The sequence below is a fragment of the Leptonotus elevatus genome, chromosome 18 (assembly GCF_054856555.1).
Source record: "Leptonotus elevatus isolate MCC_2025b chromosome 18, RoL_Lele_1.0, whole genome shotgun sequence".
NCBI classification, from domain to species: domain Eukaryota; kingdom Metazoa; phylum Chordata; class Actinopteri; order Syngnathiformes; family Syngnathidae; genus Leptonotus; species Leptonotus elevatus.
Genome location: NC_141256.1, coordinates 6,267,898 through 6,284,926, shown reverse-complemented (window position 1 = coordinate 6,284,926; position 17,029 = coordinate 6,267,898). Strand labels below are relative to the sequence as shown.

The 17,029-nt window shown below is 38.6% G+C and overlaps 1 protein-coding gene across 1 annotated transcript in view; it reads right to left on the bottom strand.

Annotated features, from left to right (window-relative positions):
• The window catches only part of LOC147158384 (forkhead box protein N3-like), an 81,786-nt gene that overhangs the window by 23,620 nt on the left and 41,137 nt on the right, over positions 1-17,029 (bottom strand). Inside the window, exon 3 of the mRNA XM_086061469.1 lies at positions 6,920-7,071. Within this exon, the coding sequence (XP_085917595.1) occupies positions 6,920-7,071 (152 nt within the window). The remainder of the gene's footprint in view (positions 1-6,919; positions 7,072-17,029) is intronic.

Here is a 17,029-nt window from a genome sequence, read left to right as displayed (position 1 = left end):
GACCGGAGGCTGGCGCGAGCACGTGTACGCACGCACACACTGCACAAAACGCAAAAGCTGCACATTTCAGCCCTGAGCCACCTGCTGTTGCCATGGAGAGTTGCCACATTGCGTTGCCACGGCGATAACATATTTTTCCTGCGCTAACAGCCTGTCTGTTTTTCCTAGCACCCCACCCCCCGCCAATCTCACCCCTTCTCTCTCTCTCTCTCTCTCACTTTCTTTTTTTCATTCTTTTTTCTTTCTCTCTTCCCATCCCTATGTTGTCTCTCACTTGCTCAACAAATGGCCTTGCAGTGCGACAGCACCTGCCTTACATGTGTTGCCATGGTGGCGTTCCCGTTGCCGAGGCGACGCGCCGTGCATTTAATATAGTGGGCGAGGGGCTAAACTTGTGCTAGACGCTCATTCCTCAACACCCCCCACCCCCGTTTGTTTCCTCCAGGGGAAGGGAGGAGAGAAAGAAAGGAAGGGAGACGGAAAGAGAGCAAGCTCTTCTACATCCCCCTTGAGACATCCATCCTCCGCTCCTCCTCCTCTTCCTCTCATCCAGATGCTGATGGGGTGTGAAGGAATGCACCACGGAGCTGACCTCCTACCCAGCAGACTGCCTCCCCCCCCCCCCCCCCCCCGTTTTGCAGGCACACAAACACACCCATTTAGTCATGAATACATTCATGCACAAAGAAATTGGTGGACTTAACTACAAACATTCAGGTTGGGAAAGAGTCGGTGGGTGGGGGTGAATTATTACGGCCGGCGAAAAGCGGAGAGGTGTGAGCGACGTTAAGACTAAAGAACAAAGCGTCGTCATCCCTTCGTCTTAGACAGACGCTTTTTCCTCATCCTTCTCTTCTGCTCGGAGTTGTGTTGAACTGCTTGAGACAGTCCTTGACCTTAACACAATGGAGCCGCCGTGAAAGCATTCTTGATCATTACACTTCATAACATAATGGTCTTGAAAATGAGAGCTCTTGAGAGGGAGATTTTGTGTTGTATTGAGCAGACCTATTGAGCGCCGTGTGTAAGGAAACCCGTTTCATTAACGGTTATTATTTTATTTATTAAACAAAACAACAAACAACAGAGTTATCAAAATTGCTGAAATCGAAATCCTGGAAAACTCACTAGCCGCTCCTCGCTATCTAAGGATACCAATGAACTCCAGGTACTTTATTGTTTCATGCCGCCAAATGATGTGTTCTGATTGCTATGATTAATATTAATTGCCTTTTCCAGTCAACCCTATTTTCTCCTTGAAGTCACTTGGTGGCTATAATGATAAAACAGATGATATTCCCTCTGCGCTATTCATACCGACTGAAGTGACTAAAAGTATTAAAAGCCCAGGAAGCATTTTAAAGAGTATCATGAACCCGTGATAAAACTGTTTAATGGATACTTTTTTTTTTTATCTAATGTGGAATGTGGACTATTTAATGCTCAATATTATGTCTAATGTCTCATGAACAAATTTTTGCTGTCTTTAGAATCTTTGAGGGAACAGGGGCAGAGTTACTGCACATTAACGGTCTAGCAGCACATTTTCAAAATGTAACTAATTTGCTCCCAAATGTTTTAAATTTAAATATTGCCATGGTCCCAAAAACGTATTTGTATGTTTTTTATTTATGTTTTTTTTTATGCTAGAGCATACAGAAGGCTTTGATGCAGCCTCTGACCTGAAGAGGTCTCTTAAAGCAATTGTAGTTGCTACAAAAAATGGCCAGCAGGTGGCAACAGAGTATAAGAGATCAGCCAGGGCCATGTGGCAACAAGCTCTTTTCCCCAGTGTTTTAAACAGGTTTTTGAATAATGATGAAATGTAGCTATATTCTAATGCTAATTGCTGCAGAACAGACACAGATACAAATATACTTTTTTTTTCTGACGAAAGGTTCCATGTTTTTATAGCAATCAAACACAATATTCTGTGGGCTTTGCAAAATCCAGTAAAATAGCCGGGAGCAAAGGGGGTTGCTTCAGTCAAAATGGCTGGGAGTGAATGAGTTAAGTAAGGATTCTGTCAATGAGAATCTATGAGAGGGATTGGCGGAGTAATTTCAGAGCGCTAACAGCAGTAGAGCAACAATCATGAAAAGCATCCATGTTACTTCCTGGTAGGCTCGCTAGCAAGTTAGCAACCACTTCCGATTACGGGCCAACTTGCACCCTACGATAAACCAATTAAAAAGGAATTTAACTCTTCCATTCCTTTCTATTTACTTTCACAGTCACATTTTCATCATACCACAACTAGCACTACACGTCCTGCTTCCGTGACTAAAAATCATGGGAAAACACGATCTGAGAGTTTCTGGCAACGCGTTTCCAGTGTTACAATGGAGGACTGCGAGGCAAAAAGGTTGGATAATGGTGAGTGTATTGCCTTGTTTACCACTGTTGAACCATCAACCAAGATAGCATTTAGCATTAGCTAAAGTAATAACACAACTACTGGTCACCAGATTGACTAGTGTTAATTTTTTAAATAAATAGTTCCCAGTTTAATTACAAAATTCTGGTCACCCTATCCAAGAGAGGATAGAAATTCTTCCCAATCAATTTATTGATTTTATGCCCCTCTCTATTGATTAATTCGTCCTTCCCAAACCCATTCATTACTTCCTCAGTGTCTACATAATCAACATGAACAGATCTGCTAAAAATGTTTACTTATTTAAAGGCATCGGCAAAAAGCCTACAAGTTTGGGTGAAGCTATTTCAAAAGTGTTGTTTTTCTGTATACTGTTGAAGAATGTTCTGATAGTGAGTCAAAAGTGTTGCTTTTTCTCTGAGCCAGAAACACATAATGAGCAGCAGAGGAAGTTAGCAAAAGGCTAACATAAAGTGGGTCAGCACTGGCATTAAAAGTTTTGTTTAGCTCTTAGATGTTTGATGGTGGTACTTAAAGGCAACTAATCACTGCTGCACTCTGCCAGCATGTTGTCATGTAACTTTGAAGAAGAAAAATAAAAAACCCTAAATATCAAAATTGACAGATGTCTGGTTCACATAGGTCGAATCCTTTTTTCCTTTCTTGGCATTCAATTTTAGAATAAATTAATGAAAACAAAATATGTATCAATTAACTTATATATATATAATATCAAATCAATCATAATGCTTTACAATTTCGGAGTGATTTTCTAATGAGCAATTATTCATACATAAAATTGCGTCAATTAACAGTTAAATAAAAATTCAAAGTCATCGATTTGTCGCAGCTCAAATAGCAGATTATTATTTTTTTATTCAAATTCTTTAAAATTGCTTGCACATTAATTATTAAATGAGACTTGAAGCTAATTAATTAAAACACATGGTCTTGTAACTTAAACCAACATGAGTCCCAAAATTAATAGTTGAATCTAATCCAATTTCAAAATCATAATCTGTCAAAGTAATTTAATTTAATAGTTGTTGACATTAGACCTTTTGAACTGAAAGTGAAAAAAACAAGACTTGCGCTTTGTAGTTAATAAACACCGAAAAACGCAGCTCAATCTACAGTACTACTGACAAAAATACACAAACACGTGACGTCATCTTACCCACTGCATACTTGGCAGGTACTTCATCACAAGGTACCAGCAGTTTCTCTCTAACCTCAAAATGAACTGTCCTCACTGTCTCATTTCCCACCGTGGGTCACCATGCAAATGACTGCAACCCCCAACTCCCCAACTCCAACATCTCCTTCCTGCACCCTCAGCTCTCCCCCACGTTCCCAATCTGGCCTCCAATTTGTTCCACTTCCCCATACCTCATTGTTCAAGATGACGCTTTTACATTTTATGGCGAACCAATTATTCTGTCTTACACAGTCCGCTAGCTCTGCAAGCCAACCTGCCCGGATCAACTCAGCAGCGGGGTGCGGGGTGGCACAGCGGCGGGATTTTATTCCGAGGGGGTGAGAAAGAGGGAAAGCGGACAAAGGGGAAAAAGGCGACTAATAGTACCGCTCGTTGACAAACCCACAGGGATGCGAAGAAGAGCCAGGGACTGAGAAGTTGGAGTGGCTGGAGGGAGGGTGAAGCGATCGAGGGAAGGAAAGTGCTTGAAATAAAACAGGTGGATGTGTGTTCAATGAGAAGAGAATGGTGAAAATGAATGAAGACAAAGGAGAAATTAATTGAATGATAAAGTGGAGGAGGAACGGAGAGAAATAAAAGGACACCCTGAGTGTATATAATGTGTGCCCGGGGATAAGAGGAAGGGTTTGTGGGATATTAAATGAAGTGGGAAAAGTGTGTTAGGTGGCAAAAGAGGAATGGACAGAACATGAGGATGAATTAAGAGATCAGGAAAAAAAAGTGTTGGGAAGCTTGCTGAAAGGAGAGGGAGGGAAACGCGATTGAGCCTAAAGGGAAGGAGATAGTGGGGAGACAGCGGGGGGCGGGGGGTGTTTGAATACGGGAATGTGGAAAAAAGGCAAGCGCTGCTTTTACCTGTGATGTGCCTGAGGATGTGGGAGATAGGAAGAGGGGCGGGAGTGTTGTTGCATGAAAACAGTGTGCAAACAGATTTAAGGAAGATGGGGCGGGATTGCTATTCAATGCCTGAGGAATTACCAGATGAAGAGAGAAAAGGACAGAGACGAAGAAAGGAGAACGCAAATAGTCAAGATAAGCAAAGTTGATCAACGACTTCATTCTATTATCTACCAATTTCACTTCCTAAGTGCAATTTCTGCAGAAATTGCAATCTGTCAACGGTGGGATTCGAACCATCGCCTCCTGTTCACCCGTCAAAGCACTAGCTAAAGAGCTGTCCAAGCGGTGTTTGCATCGCGGTCTTCCGGTGTGGCAGGTGATTGCTCAAATCACTGACCTTACTTGCCTTGTTCAAAATCATGGCTTATGGCATATTTATATTGACAAGTGTCATCTGATGCTGAAAGGTATCGATGCTGAATGGGGACACATGCTTTTAAACATTTCAGTGAAATTACAATGCAGTTGGTTAGCACGTAACCACTTAGCATAATTGCCATGGATACATATGCAATGTACAGTCGGAGGTGGGATTCAAACTCACGACCTCTTGGTTATTGGACAATGCAATTTACCAAGTGTGCCACTGAGCAGTATCACAGAACTGGTAATGATGTTTAGTCCCATTGAAAATAAATGGGGAAAAGTTGATATTTAACCTTAAATTGTGCGAGTACTGTAAGTAATGTGAAATCATATACCCCGGAAGGCGTGAATTTTTGAAGCAAGTTGAAATTTGAACGTGTAGATCGGAAGTATTATGTGGAAGTTGTTACACGACAAAAAAGTGAGGAGAATAAAAATCACAATAACATATGCTACCAGCATTCCCACACTTATCTTAATGAGTCTCGTTAATTCTTAGTTGACCATTTAGTTAACTACCAAGAACTGAGCTGTGGAACTCCAGCATGAGTGACATGATTTTTTTTGTTTTAAGATTTTGCAAAATGTCATAAATACAGTTAGCCTTTACAAAACCTTGCATTAAGCATGAGGTTATATCAAGAAAATATATGTGACGGATAAAGGTGAGCCAATTCCATTTGCTTTGTCAACTACAATATACTGCTTTTGTGTAGCTCCTCCCACCCCGAAAACTGATATACAAGTCGTCGTACACACGAGACAAGAGTAGAAACGTGAAACTTTGGTAATGTGTGTTGGAAAACGTGCCTCAAGAGCTTTCCTTAAAAAAAAACACCTTAATCTTATTTCCTTTCTACTGAGATTCCTTCAAACAGGTCAGCATCAGTGTTTATTTTTTGTTTATATTTAACTTTAAACCTGTGCAAAAGAGCTACAAGTCCAAAATAAAAATGGCAGGTCAAACTGAGGATACAAATTTGTGTTTTGAATGGATTTATCAATGCAAGATTAAGTGACAAAAATATGACTATATGATCCCTGACCAAAACCTTTGGTGAACTATCAAACATCAGAAACGTTGTACCCAAGACTCGTTGCGACGCTCCTTCTCCCTGTGATGGCCCAGGTGCGCCTTGAAAAGGCTGCAGCTGCTGGACAGGATGTTTGGCCTGGGTAAACACGCCCAACAGCCCCCCAATAAAGATTGTACTGAGCAGCCAGGACAGATATGTAATCACAGTTATATTTGTGATTCTATGGTCATCATTAGATATCGGTCATTATGTTTTAGTTTTTTTTTCGGGGCAAATATCGATAGCGATTATTAGTAGCCAAGGAGGCTGATAACTGATATTTGGAGCTGATATAAATTTTTACCAAAAGGAAAACTATTGGCATAATTTGTTTTACAAAACAAATTCCAACATTTAACGGTTGAAATGTCTTTAAATTTATTGAACAACTTTTCAAATTTGAAAATTTTTGATTTTTGTTTGTTTTGTTTTTAAATCTCACTATAGATATATTTGTTTTAAAATTCAAACAACAAGTTTAGGAAGCTTTCAGGGTCATAAGTATGTTTTAAAACGTTAAATGAAAACTTAAACAAGTAAATATCGTGGCTCCCTATAGTTTTTACAGTAAATCATTTTTTTCCAAAATTTCAAAAAATACTCAAATGTTAATCTTTCATGTAACTTTGTTTTAATTTCAAAAACAAAAGGGACAGAGAGATCCCAGGGTCACCAGCATCTCTTATAAAGATAACTGAAAATTAATTTAATAGTCAACTGATGTTAACACACTTATCGGCTATCAGATTTAAAAAAAACAACAACAAAAAACAACGCTGATACCAAACATTTTTAACCCTAATAACACTATATTTTTAACTCCAACCCTTTTAGATGCTCACTGAACCCGAGACTGATGAGAAATGAAGACTTGGGTGAATTATTGAGATTTAAAAAAAAAATAGAATATTTGCTGGAATTCCCATTTGTACTTTTGAGCTTCCCCTGCATTTTCAACACTTCACTGATAGTTGCCTTTACCTGTGGTGAAATGTCTGAGAGAGGGTGGGCGGCGAAGTGGAGGGGGTGGCCAGGCCTGTTGAGTAGGGATGATACGGTGTTTTCTTCAGTGCTTGGATCAGGTTGTGTCTATACTCCGGGTCTATTGACCATAGAGATCCTTTTCCTATGCTCTGAAAGAAAAAGGAGGGGATAAAGAGAGACATAAGTGCAAGTAATACCGAGGCACAGAATAAACACAGCACACTGGCCTGAGCCAACATCTCCAAAGTCTCAAAATGAACTCAATCCTCATTATTGACCGAATAAATGAGTATAGTCAGACATCCATGTCATTACATAATGTTGCGCTGTTGCCATTAAGGTAACTTATTTGTCAGTACCACCTCGCTCAATATTTTGCTATCTGCATCTCCTTTTTGAAGTGTTTTCTGATTAAAACATTGGGAATCTCTTGAACTTTTTTTCTGCTTTTAAGGCCGCAACAGTGTGTATTTTTAGATCAAAAGCGCCCTGCCTCTGTCCTAATGAATCTGTCGCTCTCAATCGGAGTGAAGCCAGCCTATAGATTATAGGGAGTAGGGATCTCAAACAGGTCGCATGAAAATACTTGGGCTGTCTCGAGCTCTCTCAGCTCCCACCGCGCTTTCATCTGCCTTGTCATCCGAATGTGGCAAAATCTCACGTTTGTATACGGCAGAGACCGATGATGGCAGCAAGAAGGGGGAGAGAGTGCGAATAAATTTGAAATGAAAGGCGCCTTGCCTTATGTTCAGATCACTTTGTAGTGCTCTGTGATATGATATAGATACAGGCTATGGGGTGGGGAGATGTCATATCATCCGGCTTCCGTTTTTTATTTTTTTATTTTTTTTAAACAAATACTAGAAGGAATCTATTAAGGGGGAAATGTCAGGCATGCTGAGAGCTGTGCGTGAAAACTAATTGGAAAACATATTCCAAAACTGTGGTGTATTTTGAACAAAAGTTACGTTTTCAGCCCCTTAAATTCTCTTCTCTAGTGCTATGCAGGCATGTTGATAGCTTCATCTGCAGTATATTAGGCAAACATTTCTATACAGATCTAACAATTTGATATTTTTCCGTCCTCTTCATTTTACAAATGTTTTTACCTATTGATTATTCCATTGAATACTTGCGTAACCCGTTTCAATCTATTTGCGTCAACCAGTTTTTGTGGTTGACTTTTTTTCCCCAGCCCTAGTTAAACCCTTGTTGAATCCCGTCCACTTTTAATGCATTTATACAGTATGTTGGCCATGGCCATACTGTATACAAAATTAACAAGGGGACCATAGAAATATGGTAGGTGTTTATAATAGAGGAAATGTATTATTTATTTATTTATCTTAAATTTTCAAAGCCTGCTTTGTTGCTAAATCAAAACAAAACTTCTGCTCCAAACATTAGTTCATTTATGAGTGGAGTAAATATTAATTCAGCAAGTCGACTCACAATGTGCGTCCCTGAATGTTCTACTTGCATCCCTAATATTTCAGATTGGTAGGCACTGTGCTCCTAGTAAATAAAAGTTAGTCTGGAGCCCTGTAGCTATTATAGCGTAAATGCAAAGAAAGAGCGATGCAAGAACCTAGTCGGGGTCTGAGGTAATTACAATTACCACGCAGTTCTCCCTTGAGGTGAAAACAGGAGGAATCTACTTGAAGGGAGGCACTTATTTGTATTAAGTGTATGAAGCACTCTGTGATTAATCAAGACACACATCAATTAGGGCTGAGGATATAGCGTACATAAAAGTTTAATCACAGTACAAAATGCAAGAAAAATGTGGGGCTGGTTTATAAGATGGTGACTTTGAGGTAGCATCAGGCGCAAATGTAGCAAATATAATACAGCCACTGATTGGCTGCATGCTCTACATAATAAGAAAAAGAAGATGGTACTAGCAATATCCCTTTTAAATAAATTGAAATGATCAGTTTCAGTCAAAATGACAACCATTATCAGAAAAGGTTCAGGCTTTTTTAATTAACTGAAAAATATTATTTGAAGTCTTTAAAAACAGGAATAATGTTTTTCTCATTGTATTAAAATTATAGGCAATCCAATTTCTGAAGAATTTGCATGTGAAGGCTGAATGAAAAATTGTGAAATTATATTGAATGATGTGGAATAATATGGAATGACATTGAATGATATATAATTTCTTGGAACGAGCTGAACATAAAGTCTTTGTTTTTCTTTTTAAAGACAAAAATGTTTAGTTTACTCTGACTAGTTTCGGCGCCGACTGCCGCGAAGTAGCTGCAAAGTTGAAAATGTTTGGATCGGTCAATAAATGTATATACATTGGGGGGAAAATGCGTCTGGGATAAGCTCAACAGTTTGAAGTTGGAAGGATTTGAACAGGTGGGGAAAAAATTTAGAAATTGAATGAGACAAAAAAATAAAAAATTTTCAATGGTGGAATTTTTTTAATTTTGTGTAGGTGGGAATTTTTGGCATGTTGAAAATACTTCCCAAGGTGAATTGAATGAGCTGAATAATTTACATTTCAAATAGGAAGCATTTGAATCTGCTTAGTTGAACGTACCATTGGGAATTAATAGTGAATTTTTGGTGGAATTTTTTTAATTTTGTGGAAAAATTTTTTGGGGGGGAATGTCAAAAATAAAAAAATAGCAGCACTGTGTATTTTTTGTATTGTGTTGAAATTGGAATTGTCTGAATCTGTGAATAAATGTAGAAATGGAGGTGAACAACAGATTATACGAATTTGCGAATTTTAGGAAAAATTTTGAACGCTAGGATAAATTACTGTGAAATATATGAAATTTTTGGTATGTGTGAATTTTTTGGAGCCTTGGAAATCCTTCTCAAGGTGAATTGAATGGGATGAATGTTTTGAATTTTAAATGCGAACAATGTAAATGTGTAATGTTGAATGTGCCATTGGAAACGAATGGGAGAATTTTTAGGTGAAAAATTTAGAATTTTAGAATTTTAGAATTGTCATATTTGGAATGAGAAAAATAGAAGCCCATCTGGCATGCATTTCTGGAATGTGCTGAAATTGCAATGGTGAGAATCAGTCTAAATATGTGGGAAGAGTAGCACGTCATAAAATGTTAGGAAAAAATTGCAGAATAATAAAGATGAAGGTATAAAATAACATATGTGTGAACTTGAGGCCTCAGTTACTGCTGTTCATTCATTCATTTTGCAGGTGACAAACTAGCTAGCTGGATTTGACTATATATAGCACCTGACCTTGTTAGAATGCACAAAGACTGATCATCTGAGTCACTTTACAGTGAATTTCTGCATTGTTAGTCCCCGAATCTCTGCATTATTAGTCCGCATGTCAGTGTGGTGGTACATAGGCCATATGTCCCATGGGTGTTTGTGCGAGTGTGTGCGGCGAGCTCCCTGGGGAGTGTGATATTACCCAGCATGGTCTGCTCTTGGGAGTGCTTCTATTACTGCCAGCAACACCTCTCCTGGAGAGCATGATATTACACACACATACGCTCACTCCCACAGAGGTGACCTCCCGCTGGGCCAAATTTCCCAGTGCACCTCCAGGCCGCCAGCCGTTTGTATATATAGAAATGTGTGTGAGTGCCTACTATCTGCCCGTCTGCCAGCCCATTAAATCAATATTCACTACAGAAGCGCTGTCTGCCTCTGCCAACCAGCCAACCAATCAAAACACCCGATCTCTGGACCCTCTCGGTCGATAGGCCAATCATAGGGCACGACTCACAAAAAGGGTGTGACACCTAGGTTATTGTGGTCACCTTGGCAACAGGCATCCTCTGGAGGCGAGAGAAGGTGAAATGGAATTCTTCTCAAATGAATCCATGAAGTTGAGAGAAAGGCATCATATTTCATAATCAATAATCCTGCGCTTCAGATGAGAGATGATCTAAAGAGTTCTCTGTGATGTTCAAGTTTGATTCACTGAGACAACGGCATGGCAGATTTTAAAAATAGGACCTGAACAAGGGTGGCTATCAGAGAACAAGACCTCAGAAAGTGTTTTACTCTTTCCCTCGCTTCATTCCTTTGATGGCATCTTTTTTGGAAAATGTTATGCTGTTTATTTGTGTTTCATCTGTGTCATGGAAAAATCACATCGCTTTTATAGTGTTTGCAGCTGAAGAACATGGATTACACAACAAATAATCCGGAACCCGAAATGATAACCCCCTCCTCTAACTGTAGAAGAACCAAACCACATTTGACTTTTATTACTCTCTCCGTTACAAAATACACTTTACATATTTTTGTTACTAAAGCAATAAGGGAAATCAGATATCTTAAAAATTTTCTCCCCTCTAATTTGACAAAAATAGTAAGATGTTGCCGTGGTTAAGAAAACAAACATACCAAAAGTTGCCTGGATCACTTTATTGTGTGTGAAAGGAAAAATAAAAGGCAAATAAAGTGGATTCAAGGGCGGGTAGAGGGAGAGATGCTTGTATGTTGCCAACATCTGTTTCCTGTGTTATATAAGCTCTGGGGGCTGGTCTTACTTGGAAATGGGAGATATTAAAAAGTCCTGCTGCCACTAACCTGGCCGGTAACATTTTACTTCCGCTACTGCAATACTTACTATACTATTATATTGTCATACATATACCTGTATAACAGGAATAGTAGGCCATTCGTATGCTTCCTGTGCCACCCCTCACAATTTCAAAACTTTACCTGAAAATATATATATTTTTAAATCTACTAAATGATAACCTGTAGAAAATGTTTGACATTATAAGGGCCCGTATCACGAAAGTTTGTACTTTCCAAAATTGCTGGAAAATTAATTGCTCACACAAACGGATGTGGATGTTGATCTACTAAGCCTATATCCCACTAAACGTTGCGAAGGTAGTGAATGTTGATGTCTCGTCAGGCTTCGTTCGAGGTCGCAAACATTCGCTTGACATGAGCCAAACAATAGCAGGACGTTCGCCAAGCATTCGCCAGATATGAGACAAACATTCACCAAACATTAGCCAGATGTTAGCCAGACGTTCGCCAACAGTTTTATTGTTTACCATTAAAACTGTTGGCAAACGTCTGATAAATGTCTTTGTGACCTTGAACGAACCTGGATGAAAAATCAATATCTGCTACTCTCGTAAACAGTGGGATACGGACAAAAGTGGGCAAACTCAGGGTAGCGTCTGACAAACATGCTAAATAAATAGATTAATTTAGCACGTGCTAAGTATTTCAGGAAAACATCGAGGAATTTGCTATGGCTGTTTTTATGTCATTAAATACCATGTCTGAAACCAGAACACAAATTAGTTCCAGTGTAGTAATTTTCCGCTTGTGTTAACATGTTTGAAATCCAAGAAACAAAAATGATTGCAATATACTGAATTGTCATTTCAGCAATGCAATTGGGTGCTTCTAATATACATAATAACTTGAGGTCAGTCACAAGAAGGAGTCATGCCATACATTGCACTTATGTTACGACAGAACTCCAATCAACTCTGCATATCCTTGTGTCTGGGTCAGTTAAGAAGAGAGCTGTGACAATTGTATTAGCATCTCCCAGAACAGTTTTCTGTGCATTCTGTCACAGGTTTTAAAGTCAATGTTATGCAGCTCAGGTCAGATTATTTTCTTTTCTGTAAATGGGTAATATATTTGTTTGCCTACTATAGAAACACTTCCAAATCCATCACTTCAAACTATTTTTTTTTAAATGGTCTCCACCATTTTTATACCTGTGCGAATGAGTGAACATACAATTTAGCGCCAGCTATTTGGGATCAAACTAAATCACCCCCCAACCAAGAGTAGATTCAAATTCTATAAAGTGCCAAAAACTCACAAAAGGCCTATAAGCATTGCAAAAGATCACTAGTACACGACTCAAATAGTGGTGTAGCATAGGGAAAACACTGTACAGTTATGAAACAGGTTTTCTTTGACTTTTATATCAAATTATGTACGATAGTGTCGGTATCTTGCTTGACATCTATAAAGTGTGTGACATCTATAAAAACCCAGCGCCATCCATCCTTAAAACACCCTTCTACAACCCATAATAATCTTGGGCTGCTCTCTTGGCAGGCCTTCGTTCAGATATGTTGTCCAGTACATTTCACGAGCAAAAAGACTGTAATTCGTTGAACATCCGCAGCATAAAAGGAAAAATGATGGCTGGTTTTAAGCCTGATTAACCCACTGCAATGCGGGGATCTATCGTTACTTACTCTATACATCCTATACAGATAAACAGTGGATTATCCATATTACATGCTTTTGAACTTTGTGTACTGGATGCATGTCTATATATCCATTAACATATTGAGTATATAAAAGCTGGCTTTGAGGACTGTACACAAACATCGTGCACACTGTAAGGCATTATCTGCAGGTCCTCTAAACGCAGCAATAACAGAGAGCTTCTCAAGCAAAGGAAATACAACGTAGTAAAGATCATCACAGAAGTTAGTAGTTTAACATCAAATAGACAACATGACAATGAATTCCTTTTTGTGGTTTGAGGGTGCAACTCATGCTAACACCACTCACGAGTCTTACCAGAGTGCTTGGTACTGTACTCAAGCGTGATATGATTTCTTGATCCCAACATGCTTGGAAGAGGTGGACTTTTGTATGGTACAGTTGTTCCTGCATGAGCAAGTTGCGTATTTCTCACGCCGGGCACAATACTTGTATCGCCAAAACCATTACTTTGTTAGTCCAGCCCTTAAAGTGGAAGTCAACCTTAAACATGTCATGACAACAATATGTTATATGTGACCTCACAAGTCTAAACATGACATTCTGATTAATATTACATTTGTGGAATATGAGTTATGAAGCAAAATCCAGCCATTTTTATCCATCTCAGGGGGCGGCCATTTTGCATCTTGCTTTTGACTGAAGATGACATCAATGTTAAACAGGTCTCAGGTAACAACCAATCACAGCTCAGCTTCAGACAACAGGTGAGCTATGATTGATCGTTGCCTGAGCCTTGAGTAACGATGATGTCATCTTCAGTCGACAGCAAGTGGCAAAATGGCCGCCCCCTGAGATAGATGTGCTTAACTCATATTCCACTAACACAATATTAATCAGAACACCATATTTAGACAAGTGGGGTTGCATAGAACATATTATTGTCAATTAGGGGGTTGACTTTGCCCTTAATAGTGCATTGTCAAAAAGAGCAAGCCATTTTCAACACTTTCTATTTGTCAATAATTTGTATACATAATACACCCACGTGACCGATTTGTGAAAATAAAAATCTCTAAAATATATGAAATCTACTATTTCAATTGGAGTTATATAATATACCTGGCCTCTTGGAGTCAGATAGAAATCTTCTTATGCATACACTAAATTACATAATAAACAACACCTTGTGTGATTAACAAAAAACAGAAACACTTAAATTAAGTCACAGTAGATACATTTGAAGCAACACTAGCTATGTTTATCTCAATCGTGACAACTGATACGTCTTGAGGAGGGTTTAGGATTATTAAAAGGTGTTGTATTCGAACGCAATGGCATACATGTAAGAGTTAACTACGTTTTAACCGAGCTGAGTCTAGCACAGTGTAGGAAAAAAAAGTATTTCTTCATTTTCCAAGATACATTTATAAGCTGGTGCCTGGTACGGCATGTGTTGGGGTTTAAAATAGAAGAAACGTTTTAGCTGCTTACTTCAAAATGAGTTTTGCAATTTCCAAAAAAAAAGGTGCAATAACAAAATTGGGTAAATTAAGGAAAAGAGGCTTCATATGTGTGGTTTGGTACAGTAGATATACAAAGGAGTTTTCATACAACCGTGACAAGCCCCCCAAAAATTAAATAAATAAATAAATCACTGCTGTCAGTAGCCGTTAGTGGATTTAAAAAAAAAAAAAGAAGAAAAATGCATGAATGCATTTTGCTGTTCTTTAGTAAGGGTCTGATTCCCAGGATTCCCATCTGTCAAATGGGAAAAATTGCCACACAGTTCAATTTGCATGTTCTATTAGGATAGATGCAAATAGATTAATTTAGCATGCACAATGTGATTTATTTAACCTGAGACTAATTGTGATGAGATCGCAAAACAGAGTCATGTTACCACTTTCAACTCTATTACCTTGTGACTAGTTCATTTCAGCACACTGACTGTGGCAATTTGCGCTGGCCTGTGGGGTATGTTGTGTGGCGTGTATGTGTAGGATTGGCACATACATAACATTGCCAAGCACTTGGAACAAGGTAATTCAAACAAAACATGGCTTTTTTTTGCAGATATGGTTGGCGAGAAAGACTTAGATTTATTTTCTGTAACTCTGCCTCTTCCACTAATACTTCCATTTCCATCAGTTGTGGAGATGTCCCAAATTTTCTAGGGTGAAAACTGTCAATGACCAACTATAAATTGAAATCCATTATAAACAGTAAAGCTTTAACTTACAGTATTTCACAAGGAGCAATATGAATATCTCAGCCAAACAGAGGTGAGTGGTTGTTGAAATCTATTCCCAAAGAAGGCGTATAAAAATCAACCAGCAATTAATTTCACTGAGTCATTTGGGGTTTAACTCTTCCTTGGCTTGTCTCATTGACATCTTTTTAACACACGCGAATACCCTTAAGCGTGTTACAACTGTTAAAACATGCTTTCCCCCAGCTACAGTGAGTGGGACGATGACAAGTAAGTTCTCACGCACATGCACACGTAGCGAAACTATTTAAAAAAAAAACATTCTCTTCAGTTAAGCAGCATTGACTAGTTTAATTAGTTCTTGTGTTGTACAAATTGTAACATTTGTATACCCCAGAGACCCCCATAGAGACCCCCTTTTAAGCAGAATATAACATTACCATTGATTCTAGTCATTTGTTGGTGATTTTATATTCCTAAAGCTCTACTGTGTTGATCATCACACTTTTTCTCACAGCTTCTGGCTGGCGAGTAGCAAAAAAAAAAAGGAAACAATAACACCTAAATCATGCAGATGAAACAGGCTAAAGGCTTCATGCTACAATTTGAAAACAACAGAACTGGTTGCTGGTACTCCACTGTGGGCCTGTCTCGTATAAAGTTATTAGTGAGTGCATCTAAAAACAGTGCACTCTATTTACCCTAAACCTTAAGTGTTGCCTCAGGGTGTCTTCAGATAGAAAACTGTATTTATTTCAGTTAGCAGAGGAGCCCAAGGAGGGCATAACATGGATGATTTAGCCCACCGTAACAAGCTAACGCATTTATTACATCCACAAAGGAGCTTATGTTTTGGAATTTGGATGTGGGCTACAGCAAGTGCCAGAGACAATTTCATTTTGCTGTAGATTTGGTGAAGAGGAGATGATTTAGCAATGGGCAGATTAATGTTCTCAGACTTCTACATTGATTGCCGTTTATGTGCAGTTTGGACATGAATCCCTACTGATCTGCAATTTCTAAATGGAAAATTCCTGGGCTGTTCTGGGAAGTGTAGAAATCAGTAACAGACTTTTAAGCAAACCAGAATAGCTTATGTCACAAAGGTTCAATTCAGAATGATGCAAATGTACAAATTGTACAAATTAAGTACCTTTAAATAGTTTTGGAAAGTGCCTGTACTTTCCAAAACGGCTTCTTTCTGCACTTTCCAAGCTCTATTTGTGAATTTGTGGAACAAGCCATTTCAGGTTAACTAAATAAACACATGCAGTACACCAGAATCTCGAAAGTCAAATAAACCTTCCTGAGATTGCACAACTCAGAATTACTGTAGAACAGCATCATGCATAAAGTGACACACAACAAGGCATCGAGAATTAATTCAACGTTAAGAATTCTGTTGATTAAGCGTAATTTATTTATTTATTTGTTTCTTGAAGAAAAGAAGGCAAAATGGAGTGAAACCCCAATGTTTTGTCTCAATTTTTTTAAGCAGGTTCCGTCCTGGCGTCCCAGTTTTGTTTATGTGTGTGTGTGTGTGTGTGTGTGTGTGTGTGTGTGTGTGTGTGTGTGTGTGTGTGTGTGTGTGTGTGTGTGTGTGTGTGTGTGTGTGTTTATAAAGTCCAGTCCGCAAACAATTGTTTGGGTCATGTGTATGTCTTTCACACAGTTGTCATATATTATATATATATATTAATATGATAAACTAATCAAAAAGGAATTGA